At 37.1% G+C, this 18,138-nt stretch overlaps 1 protein-coding gene across 5 annotated transcripts in view; it reads right to left on the reverse strand.

The window, feature by feature from the left end:
• LOC136240375 (ubiquitin carboxyl-terminal hydrolase 9X-like) overlaps nucleotides 1-18,138 on the reverse strand; it is a 77,759-nt gene that overhangs the window by 26,957 nt on the left and 32,664 nt on the right. For 4 of the 5 annotated variants that reach the window (XR_010693781.1, XM_066031335.1, XM_066031333.1 and 1 more), the window contains 20 exons: nucleotides 17,896-18,106; nucleotides 15,992-16,215; nucleotides 15,748-15,879; nucleotides 15,130-15,238; nucleotides 12,800-12,931; nucleotides 11,443-11,563; nucleotides 11,260-11,390; nucleotides 10,959-11,021; nucleotides 8,492-8,580; nucleotides 8,206-8,431; nucleotides 7,657-7,839; nucleotides 6,804-6,910; nucleotides 6,385-6,493; nucleotides 4,612-4,667; nucleotides 3,788-3,878; nucleotides 2,137-2,283; nucleotides 1,680-1,743; nucleotides 1,463-1,615; nucleotides 826-947; nucleotides 149-262 (listed from right to left, as the gene is read on the reverse strand). Coding sequence is in view for 4 of the 5 variants with exons in the window: in XM_066031335.1 (XP_065887407.1) it covers nucleotides 149-262; nucleotides 826-947; nucleotides 1,463-1,615; nucleotides 1,680-1,743; nucleotides 2,137-2,283; nucleotides 3,788-3,878; nucleotides 4,612-4,667; nucleotides 6,385-6,493; nucleotides 6,804-6,910; nucleotides 7,657-7,839; nucleotides 8,206-8,431; nucleotides 8,492-8,580; nucleotides 10,959-11,021; nucleotides 11,260-11,390; nucleotides 11,443-11,563; nucleotides 12,800-12,931; nucleotides 15,130-15,238; nucleotides 15,748-15,879; nucleotides 15,992-16,215; nucleotides 17,896-18,106 (2,584 nt within the window). In the remaining variant the exon portion in view is untranslated. The remainder of the gene's footprint in view (nucleotides 1-148; nucleotides 263-825; nucleotides 948-1,462; nucleotides 1,616-1,679; nucleotides 1,744-2,136; nucleotides 2,284-3,787; nucleotides 3,879-4,611; nucleotides 4,668-6,384; nucleotides 6,494-6,803; nucleotides 6,911-7,656; nucleotides 7,840-8,205; nucleotides 8,432-8,491; nucleotides 8,581-10,958; nucleotides 11,022-11,259; nucleotides 11,391-11,442; nucleotides 11,564-12,799; nucleotides 12,932-15,129; nucleotides 15,239-15,747; nucleotides 15,880-15,991; nucleotides 16,216-17,895; nucleotides 18,107-18,138) is intronic. The other variant, XM_066031334.1, reaches the window with a different exon arrangement.

The following is an 18,138-nucleotide window of genomic DNA, read 5'->3' on the forward strand; positions in this document are numbered from 1 at the left end:
GACAAAATTGTTACTCGAAGTAACTAGTATTTTGTGAGCACTTGATCATTAATCTCTCAAATACTAAAACATTTCAGCCCTAGTTTATATATCACCCAAATGATTCCAAAAACAGTACATGTATAAAAGCCAGGACAAATTCACTTACTCCCTTGCTCTTTTCTTTTGCAGTCAATGTGGCTTCTTTCTCATACTCCTCCAAACACTCTGCAGCTTTCTCCACAGAAAGAACACCTTTCCTTATGTCTGGTATCATGTACAGCTGTATTCATCATTGAGAGAGTGGCACATAATAACAACATTTTTTGCCTAACATAATTAAATAATGTTACAGTTCATCATCCTTGCAATAAAACATTTATAGTGGACTTCTCATTAAAGTCCATTTATATAGTGACCATGTTGAGTAGGTCCAAACCATAGCTAAGGTGCAATTCAAAGGCTCATAAATCCTTATCAAGATAATATTCTAGTCACAGAACTGGCAAAGTTTCACCACACAACATAAACTTCTACAAAAGCTTATATGTAGCTATGTGGAGCATGTCGTGTGTTACCAGTAGTTTGTAGTCTGCCCAGCAAACATAGTATAAATGTACAGTTGATGATCATTTGGAGTTAAAAACTTTACCTTTTCAATTAAACTAATAGCTATCTGAAGAGCAACTAAGGTATCGAATCAAATGAATGAATTGCACAATATCTCCAGTTAACAGCCACAAAGAAAAATCGGCACACACGTGCTTATTTAGTTTTATAGATTAGGAGAATTCTATTTGTGACATAGATTTATGCATTTACCCATGGCAGCAAATGTCACCATACCTGCTGCAGTATAACATTCATGTAGCCAGTTGCTCCACCATTTTTTAGTCCAACAAATCCTCCTTTAGGCCGTGATTCAATATCCAGATTATATCCCCACGCTACTACTGGAGCATCCTCACCTAAACCACAATGATAGACAAAGTACTAAATGAACAACTTTCAACCAAAGTACAGCACAACTCAAATGCAATGTTGTATCGTGAGAGTACAAGCGATTAAAATACTCCCTAATTAAAGGGCGTGGCACCTGTTTCACTTGCAAGTATTCATCCTGTTTTGTTTGGGATGAATACTCATGAGTGAAAAGGGTGCCATGCCCCTTAATTAGTGGTTTTTTTAATCGTTTGCACTCTTGTGAGACGATGTTGCATTTGAGCAGTACCGTACAATCTAATTATCATCAAAAGATAAGAATTGAAAACAAGTACCAAGCAAAAGTCATACACTGATAGTCATAATTCATTGTAACCTTTTCACTAGGTCACTTTTAGAAACTAGCTACAGTGATATTTTCCGATTGTGTCATTTGAGTACACAGTGACCTGCTGTCTGCTAAATGACATTAGAAGATTTATAAATCATGTCCCATGAATGACCAGATTATATCACACATACAAGACACACACACACATACCAGTATAGAAGAGACTGTGTAATAGACCATAAAGAGTCCTAAGGTTCTCAACACATCCATTACACAGAGCTGTGAGTAGTTTAAATGCTGCTGTTCTGCTGTCAGTACCATTACAGATTGGAGTGATAGATGACTTCTCTTTATAATCAAATGCTACGGTAACAATAGGGAAGAACACTTAGCATGTATGTTGTGTGTGGTGTGATAAAAGACTTACCATCGATTGTTTTTGATTCTGCAAACAATTTTGACGCAGGAAATAGGAATTCATGCACCAATTTCTGCAAGAACAAACTGGTAGGCATATGTACAATAAAAATTGACTGCTTCACTAAGTAATTTGTTAGCGACATATGCAAACATGCTGCTGAAGTACATTTATTTTTACTGAAAACTTGACTCTCCAAACTATAAGGACTTCTGCAATGAGGACAAATATTTTGGTCCCAAAAAGGCTAGCCTTATATGCTTTTAGCTTATACCCTAAAAAGAAAACATATCTCTACAGATCAACCATTCCAAAAGTGTCAGTTATAAAGATGGTCTAAAGCTAGGGGGTGTTCTTATCTTCATTTGAAACTGCCTTAACAAACTCTCTGAATTAAGGACACAATAGAAAAAACTCCACTATCTTTTGACAAACCCACAGATTTCAGCCCCACTCCTTAGTTCACCTCAATCAGCTGCATTCCTCCTGGTTTGCTGCCGATGTAATACTTGTGGTCTGACTTGTGGTAGGTCAACAGTTCTACTGCAAAGTTCATGTGACCCTCCAACAAGGGACCTTCAACTGACACCGTCCCAGTGGATAAAACATCCTCCTTAAAAAACAAAATTGCCAAGGTACCAGTAATATATAAAACATTTTCATTTTTGACTATTGGAGGTGTGGTGTGATGATTCCAATTACATTATACGTACCATTATAGACAACATGTACATTAAGCCTTGACACTATACCTACATAATTATAGACTCCTAGTCTTGCAAGTGAAGAGAAATAGGACACAAAGGAGGACAAGGTAAGTCCATGATGCATGCATTATACCATCTGCAGTATAGTATCATGTGCAGGGACAAAAGGACATAAACAGTGAAGAAATCAAGCCCATATTGTAAACTGATTTGAGTTTTATATTTATTTGAAGGCATCAGCTATGAGTATTTATTTGGTTAATTGTTGACAGAGTACAATATAATGGTTGGCCATTTTCTGACTGTTGACTGGTCAATGCAGCCATTGGTAGGCCATTTATGTTAATCAAACTTTATAGCCTTATACCATGTGTTATGGTAGTTATTGTTACTATCGCATTGTTACCTTTTATTATCAACCCTATTCAATTGCAGCATAAAGTCTTTAACTCATTGAAGGACCAACTTGACTCAACATGCATGCGTAGGCTAGAGCATTGCACTTTGTGTTTACCTCAATTATTGATTGTGGGCTATAGTTTATGTTGTGAAGAAGCAAACACCACACAAGTGGCACTAGAAGAAAAGGAAATAAGTATGCTGTGTCTTGAAGTGGGAAATGATATTGAGTTTAAGATGGCCATTTCATAGTTAGAATGTGCAAATACAGTAGGGAGTGGAACAAAAGATGCCTAGGTGTTCTGTATGAGGTACTGCATGAGGTTTTGCATGCAGTATGTTTCAATCTAGTGCAATTCACAAGAGAAACTTTAGCAATATAGCTAGGTGAATAATTATAACTGGTGCTGCATATTTATTCAATGTAAATAATGTTGCTTGTAGGGCTAGTCTACAAACTGAAACTGTAGAATGATTATCAAATTACACACTATTTTGATTGAATACAGTAGCTATATGTACATTTATTCAATTTTATTCATTTGTAATACATCACACAGTACAAATTGTACAATTAATTTACATACATTAAAATTTGGTGGCATGTACGTAAATAGTTGAAACTGGTCTCAAATTCAAGTTCTATTCCTTGAGGGGGAGGCAGACCTCCTAGGAGGCCTGTGCTCTGCAAATCAATCAAATTTACTTTTGATTAGCCATTCTGTCTGAGCAATAATTTCTCTTAGATAGTTATTTAGTTAGTCAGTAGAAATTCCGATTATATAATTTTATTTTGTGAAGCAGATTAATTTTTGGGTTGTTTTTGAAGGTGTTTTGGGAAATTTTATGAACTCTACTTACAGTACCACATGCTGTAAAGCACCTGGGATTCTGTAACAACACAATTACAACCAGAGCACCATCTTAAGCACCCATGTAGGCTCTACTCTTAAGCAACTGGGCTTCTATCTGAGTGTAAACACTACCACAATTGTAGCCACACAGTCTTACTCTGATTTTGCGGATCCACTGTAGCTCATTGGACAACAACTTGGTAGTGTTGGATACATGTACCCTGACAGCTTGTGCATGATTGAATAGTCTGTTAGGAAGGAATGACAGCAACAGAATAAGCAAAAAGACAATGCTGTAGAAAATAACTGATGGAAAGTTTGACAGGGCTAGAATAGATCTACCTGCAGGCACATACTAACTATTTTGTCCATGTATATGGACATGAAAAATTTGTACATGGACATGAAAAAGTTTCAAACACTAGGGAAAAATTGTAAAATTGAGCAAAAAGAATGGGGATCATTAGTTGTGATTATGAAAAAACTATATAAACAAGGGGATGCAGGGAGAAGGGATCGCTGAGGTGGTAATGTAAACCACAGATTCCTATTTTGACTGTTTTATTGAGGCAAAATAGGACCAACTCAGCAATCCCTTCTTCGTCCCTATTACTTCTTGATTATGCAGTTTTTTCATGTTCACAACTAACAACCATTATACTTCTAGTTCAAAATTTACAATTTTTGGTTTCCCTATATATGTACATATATACGTACACTAAATATAGCCAATCCACTGGAAATATGTATGTTTACAACACATGCAAGTGTCACAAAGACACTAGATAGTTAACTGGCACAACATTGTATCTTTTGATAGAGTTTTGCATGTCAATGTGTACAGTATAAACAAGGTATATGCATTTTATATAAAAGAGTTTTTACCACTGTGTAAGCCTTCATATGCAAATATGCGTGTATCTTGTGTATGCATGTGTCCATACATAGACATTACACAACCACAAGGTGGCGACAACATACCTGGCCAATAATCTAAAGAATTCTCCAGAAGTGTTAGGATGTTCCTTTGCCACCGTCTGTTATGGAAAATACAAAGACTACTACTTTCTTACCAGAGAAATTTTTTTACACAGTACATTATCAAAAAGGAAGAGGAATTGTAAGCTTACAAAAAGGCCTACTGTTACTTTTAAGACAGCCTTAGTCTCACATACCCAGACTTTCATTTATGAAATACTGTTGATATTGCAAATGTCCTTTGCCTGGCTAGGTACGCAGTGTTTACACAGCCAGTAAACATAAGATCTACAAGATGGAGTGGCTGGTTTTACTTTGGTTTATTGCGTGGCTTCTAAGATGAAGCATGAATATCTGGCTAAGCTATGATTCAAGGAATCATCTTCACACAGCAAAAAATACACACATTGCTAATGAAAGTTGACGTTTGGAAAAGGTGACAAAATTTAATACAGTAATAATGTCCATGGTAATCTTAATGATCTTGTTTGAAGGGCAACGCATATATACTAAAGTCCACCAACTACAGATAGATAATTAACCTTCAGCAGTGTCCTGCATAATCATATAGATCACCTTCAACATCTGTAACTGATTGTTTAGTGGAATTCTGAGTTCTCTAGTAGTGTCATTCACCAAGCATAGTATTGTAGTGACTTGAAATCAATTTACAACACAACCAGTGAAGTTACACAGATCATTTTTTCTGATTATCAGCTGGTGCAGCATGTTACTGTTCCAGCTGCTGACTGCTCTGCCATTTTAATCAATCATTTACTAGCTACACCAATCCTATCTGCAACATGTATCCATTATACTGTTGGTCTTGGTAACCGTCATTGCTAAGTATTGGAAATTGATATCCCGTTGTTAAGCCTTTAGTTAAATTCTTTTGGAATGCGGCCAGACATTCATTTTCAAGCATGTGATAGATGTATAATATTATTATGGTGATCTTAACGACATGTGGCTTTTTTATTCTATTGTATCTTGTTTACCTACCACTACACCCCATGGATGACTCCTGCCTGACCTTTTGAAATAATTAATCAGAAAAAACTAGCAGAATCTACCAGAGTAGATATTGATACTCCTACTATAAACAGTTGAAAAATAACTTAAAAGCGAAACATCCTATCTACATCAGTTGCTATTGGACTCTTTATTCTTCTGCTGACATTGCAGTCAGGTAAAATAATATTTGGGACACTTCCACATCCATCATAACAGCATATAACTTTTATATACAGTTGCCTGTTATCTGTTACAGTGCAACAAAATTAGTTTATGCTCCAGCTGATGCATTTCAATTTTACATAACATGATACTTGAGTCTTACGCCTTATCATACTGCATCAATTAGGTGTTAGAAAATTGTTGATCACTTATGAAGTTTTGGTAGAATGGATTTCGACTAAAATTTCAAATGGTTCTTTAAAGACTGGCATAGTCCCAAAATGCTCAAGTTTTCGCCATGTCAATAAGGGTGGACAACTTCTCCTTACACACACCATGTAAAACTCCTGTTACAGTTTTGACAAAGGACCGTACCACCTTGTACCCTTTTTCTAGTGTTGTATTCTGCATTGCATTTCCCTTGGCATTCCTCTAGCATTCTTAAAGTGAAATGCTTGTGTTGTGTTTCATGAAATACAACTCAAATGCAATGGGAACTTTCATGCACTACTGTAAATATCAAGTACAACGGGGTCTGGCAAAGTGAGACTGCGGCTGCTTAGCAGTAAGTGAGGAACACACACAGATGCATGCACTCACCTCAATGCTGTCCACAAGTAGTGATAGAAGGGAGGTCAGAGGGATGGGGTCAGATGTACAATATGCCACCATGTTGAATAGCTGATCAGCTGCCACCACACGAACATTCCTATGACAACGACAATGTCATCACCACAATTAGTAATGATATGTAAGGAACACATTTCTGTGATCTACAATGAGGCCTTGTTGAAAGGAACTCCATACTAGCAAACATGCTTTATCAAACATACATTTAAAATGTCAAAAAACAGACCCTAAAGATCTGGAAGATAACAAAGCTTTATTCATAACTTTAACTAAATTCAAATAAAGAAAGGTGCACTGACAATTTGCCAACACAAGTGCTGTAATTATGAAAAAGCAAATCAGAAACTCTGTCAGGCAATAAAAGTACACACATACAGACAACTACACACTTTTCCTTCACTTTCAGCAGTAAATCAGTCACAAAATGGTTCCATAGTGAACTCTGTTGAATGTTGAGTAGTAGAGCAGGTGAGAGGGCAAGAGCATAGCACAACACCTACAGGTATAAACAAATGCAGTTTACAGCAGCAAATTGCAATGAAATACTGTAACGCAATTGCAAAATTGTTGAAATTTTACATTGTAATAGAAATAATTCGGAGCATAGTAGGCTAGCAAAAGCATTAAGCATATAAGTATAGTAGGATAATCTTCAAGATTAAACTGTGCAATGCGTGTGCCAAGAAGAGACAACAAAACATGAACACACTGCATGTTGCTATATACAGTACTGCATTTCATATATATATTATATATAAAAAACAATGTTATATCAATACAGCAGTCATGAAATATTGATATATGTGCTCCACTAAAAGTCAGCTATCAAGCAATTCTTGGCTTTGAAAGCATAATTTGAGCATAGTAGGCTTGATTTTTGAGCATTGTAATTAATAGGCTGTTTTCAAAGCAGAATTGTTTCAAACCTACACTGCATGCACAAAAGTGTCAAAAATTTGAGCCATTCTGCATGGCTTTTTTTAACAGGGGCAGAAAGAATAATATTCTTTCTACCTTTTTCCTATCTTTTTCTAACAAAAATGATAGCAACTTACAATGAGGATTCAAAAATGCAGGCTTTGTAAAGTATAATGGTTAGAATAGCAATCCTCCAAATCAGATTTGACTATCTGTTTAATTCCTATTGAATTAGTTGGTTGCTCTATTAGTACTAAGGATAGGAGTTTGTAGAGAAACAGTTAAGCAGAATAAAATAAAGCTGGCAATAAGACATTTGATTACCTCTAGGCTCTCACAGACAAGGTTGATGTCATCCATTTCAGGTGACTTTACACTGACAGACTGACAAAACAACTGGTGGATCTGCTCCGGTTGGTTGAAGAACGCTAGTCCAGCAATACCTGCTGCCCATGCTATTCTCTGTAAACTCTCTACCACTGAAAGATTAGGTAGTGGACCAGTGGCCTGTGGAATAGTACAATCATTAAGAACTGTAACAATTAGAGGAGAGATGAAGAAGGGAGAACTATTTGTAACCTCCTAAACTAGCTTTCATCGTGAGATTTTAAAACATACATAGACATAATTTATAGGTGTGTACATTACAAAATGGTGTGTGTTTATAAATAATATGTGTGCACACATATGTATGTGTGTTGTGTTGTGTGTGTGTGTTGTGTTGTGTGTGTGTTGCGTGTGTATGTTATTGTGTATATATGTGGGTATGTACATGTTTGTGTGTATGCGTACATGTGTGCGTGCGTGCGTATGCGTGCGTGTGTGTGTGTGTGTGTACACATCAGTCTACATTATGTACAAATGCATACATACCAGTTCCATTAGATGTTGTGAGATATGCAAGGCAGCATTCTTGTAGCTATACTCAATGGCTGGCACGATACGATGTAGACCATTCTGTAACACACTGGCTGATTGGTGTACTGATTTGGTGGGAGGACTACTACTCTTCAGCGCTTTGGCAACCACAGCTATGGTAGAATAGCCAATGGTAATAAGCAACAATTTACACATCTTTACTGTGCTGAGGAAACATGACCTGCAGGCAAACAAAACATTTAATAAATTCAATAATGCACATTAATTAGAACATACCCACCTCATGATGTTAATATTAGTTCTCATGATGTTATTATTGGCAAACACTGACATTAGTAAGTGGATCCCTCCTGACTTGATAAAATTCAACTACAAACAATTTGGATACACATATGATATGTTATATCACAGCAGGAGTAGAATATCTTATAGTTACATAACAGATTTAGTAAAGTGGTATACATTTATATTATTTGTATATTTGATGTATTGTAGTGTAATCAACACACACTTGTAAGTTTACACATACATGTCATGCTCTAGTCAACTGTTGCTGTATGAAGAATCAATGAGTTAAGTCAATGTGTTCGATAAGTACACTTTAGGGTTAGGGGATTTATCACAGTTAGATATTGACACAAGTCCAAGGACAAGTGTCAATAATTAAGATTTTCCAGGTGTAGTAACAAAGTTTTAAGTAAGGGGCAAAGAAGCTTGAGACTGACACAATTTGCACAGTATGCAAAGCATCTATCTAGGGGGTCTGGAGGTATGCCCCCTAAGTTTCTGAAACATTAGCCTCTGAAATTCAGTTTGTGACATTATTTTATTCAATACTGCATCATGACTGATCCCTTAGAATTGAAGAGCTAATCTCTAAAATCAAAATGGAGGGACTCCAGCCCCCTTAATCCCCCCCCCCCCCCCCTGTTGCTATGCCTACGTCCAAGTAAAACACTTGCAGGCCTGCACTTGCAGAATAAAATACCACACTGACTGAATGATAGATACAATCCAGTCCTTATTATATCACACTAAAACATTGCGATAATATGGGAAAATACTGTGCATTACCAAGGCTTATATCATGATATGAATATGGCATAATTGTGTTGGAAAATCTAGCACAAAGCATCTGATAACTGGTTGATACAGTGGTCCCTCCATTATCCGAACTCATTGACCCTCAGATAAATGAGTTTGGATAATAGAAGCCCATTCATTTACATACAGAACTCTGTTCAAATAGTCTAATAGAACGTACACCTTTCTCCACCTTTTCAAACACACTTTATGTAACAACGTTAAACAGGCTGTAGGACCAGGTGTCCTACAGACCTTCAGCAGTTGTGCTGTAAAGCCTTAATAAATAAATAAAATAAAAGTACACTTCCATCAAAATACTCTAATAGAACAGTCGTTTCACAGTTCGGGTAACGAAATGTTCAGATAATCGATGGCCGAATAATAGAGGGACTATATTAATTGAGTTGGTGGACAATGAAGTAGCTTGTGATACCACTACTATGCTGCTCTGGACTAATTCAGGGGCATATGATGATGCCTGGGTGGCTGACATGGCTGACGCATTCGTGACAGTATCCAATTTTGATGAGGAAGGGTTCCAATTTAAGGGGGTATGGTGCCATAGCAGTGTTTCAGTATATGGTGACACGATGATAGGTGGAGATGGGACTTTAGTTGATAGATGAGTCAGCTACTGGATTGAGTAGCCTACAATGTCAATGGGGCTATTGGCATATGATTAACAGGCAGTCTTTGGTATTTTATGTAACTAGTATTGAGTTGGAGTAGTCCATGATATTAAATCACAGTAAAACAATAAGAAGTGTTATATCCCTACTGCGCATTTCTGTTATGGTATCTTGAGCACAGTAGGGATATAACACTTCTTATTGTTTTACTGTGATTTAATACAACTTGTTTCAGTACTTTTTATCGATGTGCTATGGTCCCTACTCTAGCTGAAAATTCCAAATTTTTTTGTGTACTTGTGATACTAAAGGTGGCAGCTAAAATCATGTCAAATAATTTGTAATGTCACAAATTAAGTGACAGTTTAATATCATTGCAGCTATTTCTTGGCTGCCACCTTTGATATCGCATCTTTTTCATGCTAGCCTATTTTTGGAAGGTTGCATTTTTAAAAAGATTGATTGTTTTGGATTATTCAGTGTTTACTCCAGACACGTACGTATGCTGGATTTGAGGATGAATGCTAGGAGGAGTTGTGTTCAAAATGCTTATAGGTCTCGATTTTCCAATGGGCTACCACAGGACATGAAATGAAAAACAATGCCATTGGTACAGTGATCAGAGTCTATAGCAAGTTTCAGAATGTTCTGCTGCTCCACATAGTAGCTATGGTATTTAGGAACAAAATCCATGAAGAATGAATCACTACCAAACTATACCAAAGGGTCACCTTTAAATTTATGGAATATCACTTCGAAATACATCCACACAGGAAACTGCACTCAAAAAAAACTGCGTGTGGGTGTTAAAAGAATTCCACTCTCCAAAGTGTTTGGACAACCAAGCTAAATTCCAGCATACTATTTCCACCAAACTAATGATTTACATAAATACACTACTAAACTGGATGACAACATGCTAAAGCATACATGTATGTGTATGGAACTTGGCTACAGCTAAGTTAGAGATGTTACCATGCAGACATCATATAGATAAACACTAATGACACCTGCATACTTTACACTCGTTACCTGAAACTCTGCACTTTCTACTTCCTTGAAGTCAACTGATGGCATTAATAGTGCATGACACACCTATAGACAGCAGACAGACAGACATCAACCAGTAACTAACAAGCATTACTGTGTATTATGGACACCTTAGGACCAACCAAAGCAACCTTAAAGACACAGTATATCAAATCAAGGTTACAAAGATATTCTCATTTTCCATGTCCTGCATTATACTTTGGGTCCTTAACTACGTAAGTGTCTGGATTATGTAGGTGTCCTCAAGTGTCCACAGTAAATGGTACCGGTATACATGATTCACCTCCAGGTAGTAGAGAGCTTGGAATGCATTTGCTCCAAAGAAGAATTGTGTCAACTTCTGAAAACCAATTGTAGTTTTCACATTAGCTAATTCCCGACAATATTTCATCATTTTTGTGACAATTCTGTGATCTATACATGATGGACACGCTACAAAAACTGAATACCATAATCAATTGTATACCTGATGGTATTAGCTTAAGTAAATTTCTTGTTGCCTCTATTAATTGTACATTGTTGTGTAGTAGAGCAAATTTTCCTAATGACAATAGTAGGTCCATGTACTCCTCATTACTTGACATGATCTGAATGGGAAGCAGAAAATTGTGATATTTGTAGACACCGAGAAACACACTACATGGGGGTTATGAGGCCCCGTGAAATTGTGCAAAAGAGCTTACAACATTTACCCAGTTTATTATTACAAGTGTAAGGAAACTTTACATTAGAGTAGGGACTACAGAAATAAAAAGCAATGAAACAACGGAGGTCATCTACACCTGCAATTATCTAGTGGACATTTAATTCAGCCATATACAGCCAGATATAAGTAGGGAATAAATGTTTACCAGTATAGCTACAGGTGTAGATGACCTCCCTTGTTTCCTTGCTTTTTATTTCTGTGATCACTACTTAAATGTATAGTTTCTCTTTTTTCTTTAAACTTGTTTGTTTACCATTATTTATGACTGGTGAACCAAAGCATACCATATAAAATGAAGGAATGGTACTAGTCAGATACATTATTATAAAAATCCACTGAGCAACAAATGCGTGCCCCAACTATAAAATAAGTATGTGGCCATTCCGCTTCTTTTCAGCTATGTTCCACCTGTTATACAGCAGTACAAATGAGGAACAGTATGAGAAGTGCCTCTACAATCAATCCAGTTACTATTATAGAAAAATTGCCCCATGCCCCAACTATACCACTTATTGAGAAGTGTAGCGACCATTCGGTTTTTGTTTACAGGTATTTTCTACTCATTATAAACAAAGAATAACATGAGAGCACCTTTGCAATAAATCCACTCACTGCTAAAATTATGGACAATTCTTGAGATTCACTACTGTAATAAGCCATAAGGAGTTATTCATGAATCAACACCTAAGCGGTAGTGGAGAAAAAAATGAAGCATAAAGGAGGACAAAGGTGAGTCCATGATGCATGCACTGTAGCTGCTGTGGTTAGCAAAAGGCATGTCTCAGGCTGCAATCAATCAATCAGTCGGTCAGCAGAAAATTCAGTTAAATTCCACAGAACTTGTTAGAAGAGTCACTCTGTAGGCATTTTTGGCTTGACTATATGTACCTACAAGCTGTCATGGAGGGAAAATGAGGCTGGTATTAGGGCAATACTTCTGGTCAGAAAAATCCAAACCTTCATGATCTCTACTATACAGTATAGTATGATACTAAGCATGGCAAAAGGACCTTTTTAAGGTCAAATACCAGAGGGGTGTTGTGGGGGAAAATGCCTGCCTCCCTCCCTTCTGCTCCCCAACTGGAAATAAGTAAACTAAATGCACATAAGTACATACCACAGATGGTAGTAGGTTCTCAGCTTCACGGTTAGGCAACACTGCCAGGTGGGAAGATGATGGGTCACTAGAACTCTTTCGTAATGACATCTTACCACTAATTCCCATGGGTACTACCTTGGCTGTCACCACCTGGAATGGGAACATAAACAGGTTTAACTTGAATATTGCCGATACAAGTGTATTTTATATAATGTATATGGCAGAAGTGTAATATATTTTGTGCACTTTTTACACACTTGAGATTACAGTGGAGAGTTAAATTATCCAAACACCAGTATTTTATCAACTAATGTATGCTCTGTTAGAATAATTGAACTTATACACAAATGCAGAGGAGGATAGAAGCATTGCAAGGGTTATTTGGAAACATTATTATTGTCTTTGTTTATGAGCAGCAATAGTTGCTAGTGAGCGATGAGAATAGCTGGGGATTGGTAGATATTTAGACTCTATGCTTTGTGTAAGCATTAAGTTCTTTAATAGAGTAAAAGAGTTTTCGCTAAGTGATGAAACACTTTTAGCCAAGCATGTATATTCTTCAAATGAGGCAATGATACCATGTACTCTTCATTACATCATTCATAACTTTTAGTTCAAACCAGGGTTTCACATAATTCCTTTTAATTCAGCTTAAACTACTTCCACCCTCCGCTGATATAAATGAATGGCTGTATGCAAACACCTCACCTTTAATCAATTGTCTAGTGTAAATTAAGACTCTTATTATTTGAGATGTAACTTAGAATGGGTGTGGCTTACAGTGGCGTAGCTACCATTGAAGCAACCGAGGCAGCTGCCTCGGTAAAAATGCACAACACCAGGCTGAGCAGGCTTGAGTTTTGGCACCCCAGATTTTCTACTCAAACGTTACTAGACAGCATTACTGTAACACACATAATAGGATCTATGGATGTAGTACTAAGCAGGGCCGGAGCCCACGATGACACTGTGCTAGACCACTTTTTTGCTAATTGAATTTGTAAAAGATTGAGATACTCTAATAAAGCAGTCATCATAATATTCCCTAATAAAACATTCAGTACAGATTATAGCCACTATTCTCATTACAGTGCTTGGTCTAAATCATTTACATTTATGTTAATTGTATTAAACTACTTTCCAAAAGTTCCAATGAGTCAACTGCATGGCACTGCATTGAGCTAATTGATCATGCATATCATGCAATGCATTAGCAGTTACAATCGAAAAATCGCCTCAAAATGCCATTTTCATAGCATATAATATTTTCAAAATTTTCCTTGAGGGAGCATGCCCCCAGACTCCCTAGCTTGACATGCTTAGCAAATGCAGTTGAGCATCACATGACTTGAATATTACATCAGATCAGTATGGTGTGCATGACTATGACCTCTGTTGTGGCCTGACTACTCAAAATATCTCAAGAGTAAGTCAGTTTTTTGTGCCGGTTGAATGCAATTAAACTAGTGTAATAATTGAACATGGTATACTGTAGCATTAACTAAGCTGGAGCATTGCAGCTGAGCCAGAAGCAGACCCTCTCAATTAGGTAAATGTGTAAACTTTGTCTTGATAAAATTTTTTTCCTGGCTTATAATAGAACAAACAGATGAATCTTACTTCGTGGCCTTACTACCCTTTCCACTATAGTAATTAATAATGGTGCTTACTGGCTTCTCTCAGAGAATTCATAATAGCTTTTGCTCAACCCTATTTAACTTCACTGCATACAAAAAACAATACAAACAGCATCAAACAAAATATCGATTGTTATTGGGATTTCACAGCTTTACCAACACTAGCACAATACCACCAAAGTAGAGCTGATATTGACACTAGTATTGGTATCAGTGCATCACTATTGACTATATATATGTATATGGGTTGTGCTTCCCTGGTCACTTTTGTGGTTTTACTGACCTGCACAGAAAGTGTTCAATGTTGCATATTTTTCTGTCATAGTATTTCAGGTAGGTTTCCATCCCACACTTTTAAGCAGTCAAGTTCATAAACAATGTGTTAATGAGCAAGGTAGTTGTGTATGACTTCAATTTTTGCTGTACCCACATAATCTTTCCTTAGTTCCCGGAAGGAAATGTGACCCGTAAACTCTTACCCGTGAAGGCTAAAACATCCTTTCTGTGTTGGATTCATTCTATTTATGAACAGCATTCTATACATCTACTCTATCAAAGTATTTGCATGTCACACCCATACCAATTCTGTAAACTATCGAATTTAACAATCATGCTAACTGATATTTGACTCCTACTACACTGCATGTAGCATTTTGTAACACAAATCTGTTACTGCTTGCTAGAAGGTCATCATTGGAACAATAAACTCACTGAGCCATTCTTTAGGGGTACAGAGACAACTAGTCTCTTGTCATCAGCAGTGTGTAGTAGTTCACTATTGATATATAACTCCAGTCTGCTTGATGATGATAGCTTCATCCTAGATTAACAATCAATAATACTAAAGAAAGAATAATGTCTAAAGAAATAATGATGTAATCACCAAAGATTAGTTATTTGGGTATTAGACAAACATGCAATTGAGGGGCATGAACACACACACACACAAACACACACATAAACAAACAAACGTGCACACACACATACAAACAAACACACACACACACAAACAAACACACACACTACACACAAACACACACACTACACACAAACACACACACTACACACAAACACACACACTACACACAAACACACACACTACACACAAACACACACACTACACACAAACACACACACTACACACAAACACACACACTACACACAAACACACACACTACACACAAACACACACACTACACACAAACACACACACTACACACAAACACACACACTACACACACACACACACTACACACACACAAACAAACAAACACACACACACACACACACACACACACACTACACACACAGAGAGAACACCAAACTCACTTTTGTAAGATGTGTCGTCTCAGTGCAGCCACAGTCTCATTAGAATGAGAGAACAAATCAATATCCTCTGGTGGTTGATAGTGTCCCATGATGCAACGTATCACAAGCATGAAAGGTCTGCCCCACCTTGACCTAATTAATAACAAGAAATATTTCACACAAAACTTTAATCAGTATGAGAACAGAAAATGTATGTGTATTCAACTGCTTGAACACAAAATCGCTAAGCATGCAATTCTGTTACCTCCCATGAGGTGGGAACGCTCTTTCCTCAGCATAGACTCTGTCACACTCATCAGCATATTCCTTTAGGAGAGTCAGGCATAGTATCAGTTTGGTGGCTTCTGCCCAGAAGCTATCCTGGACTTTTTGTGGTTCCTGTGACAATTTCTCAGGTGTGTACTTGTGAAGATTAGCTTGTGTGTGTCGTAAGATCTCCATGCACTTGTGAATAAAAGTGTGATGTACCTGTGGAAGAATGAACAGTAGTGGGTTACAGCACAGTTTAACTCCATATTTATCTAAATTAGTTAAATGCACTAAAACGGAAGACTAGTATCCCACAAGAGGACTGTTCCATACTTCACGGAAAATGGTTTAGTTATCCCCAGCCTTTCCTACCTGAACCTAGCCTATTTAGCAAATGTATGAAAAGCATGCACCACACTCCCCCCCCCTCCCCCAATGGCAATGTATTCTACTGTGTAGTAGATGGAATCAATCAATCATCAGTCCCTGTCTCAATCCATTGGAGAACATAGCATTAGCAACATTATCATTAATAGAGATCCCAGCTTATGTAAGGACTTAATAATTATTAACTGACTTCTCAGGGACACCATACTTAACGAGGATCAACCACATGGCTTCTTTGGGCACCAAATCATAAGTTTTCTATCCACAAACAGGAAAAATGCCTTGGCGTTGTGCACATAGCCTTCTCTACCGATTGGTGAGTAGTTTAATACTTTGCGATATATCGTTAATACCGTTTATCGTGATAAATTATCATAACCTATTATCATACCGCGACAGCATTTGATAATCGATATATTGAAATACTGGTATATCGATGAATCCCGGTATAGGATTGCTTTTAACCCAGTTAATTATCCAATTTGTTGATGGTTTAGCAGACACGCCCTAAACAAAAACTTGAGGTTGTCACATTACAACACATACTTACTTGTACTGAACTATATATATTTTGGTTTTTGGAATGATACCACTTCATGCTAGGCCCAAGAAATGATGACAATAGTTACAATAACAAGCTAACTATATACTAATATACCACGATATTTTCCTGTTACTAATACTGTGTATTCAAATTTCAATACCACCGAGCTCTATTGGTGAGCACAGAAAATCATGTTAGTACAACCATAATTATAGAGAAAGCCATACTGTGCACTTCTTCCACAATTGCTTGTAATTGCTGTTTGGATAATCTTAGCCAACACCGTACCTAATACATCAAGCAGACTAATCCCATGCCAATTGTCACACAAAGACAGATTCCCCTTGTTGGGTACAGGTACTAATGAGGCATCTCTCTCTCCACACACACACACACACACACACACACACACACACACACACACACACACACACACACACACACACACACACACACACACACACACACATACACACACACACACACACACACACACACACACACACATAAACACGTATGCATACCACACAAACACACACACACACACACACACACAAACAAACACATAAACACGTATGCATACCACACAAACACACACACTACACAGTACACAGTACACATGCACATGTATACATGTGCCTACACTACACAAACAAAGCCACAGTACACACATAAACAAACAAACACACACACTAGTGATGCACTGATACCACTTCTTCATTACAGATTCGGTACCAATATATTTTAGGTGAAATGTATAATATAAACCTTTCACTCAGCACCATTAAACTTGCTACATATGTTCATAATATTGAAAAGGCATCATATATACAAACTATCAGTTTGAATCAGATGTTTATAGTTTACCAATACAAGTGTGGTACCACTAAAATAGGGCTGATGCCAATACTAGTATCAGTATTGATGCATTGCTAACAAACACACTTACACTACATTCACACACTTACATGTTCTTGCTGTAACTTGGAGCTAACGTTAGTAAAAATATCCTTCAACATTTCAATGGCCTTATTGGCAATAGCATGATCGGCAGTTAACATAACATGCCACAAATGATTTAGTCCAATCAAATCAAGACTTTCTGTTAAAAAGCCATGTTGCCATGGAACTATCTTGAGCTCACACTGATTGACATAATAGAAGTAGCTACCAAAACATCTACATAGAAGAGACAGGGCACAATGCACTAA

The sequence above is a fragment of the Dysidea avara genome, chromosome 12 (genome assembly GCF_963678975.1).
Source record: "Dysidea avara chromosome 12, odDysAvar1.4, whole genome shotgun sequence".
Classification (NCBI taxonomy): Eukaryota; Metazoa; Porifera; class Demospongiae; order Dictyoceratida; family Dysideidae; genus Dysidea; species Dysidea avara.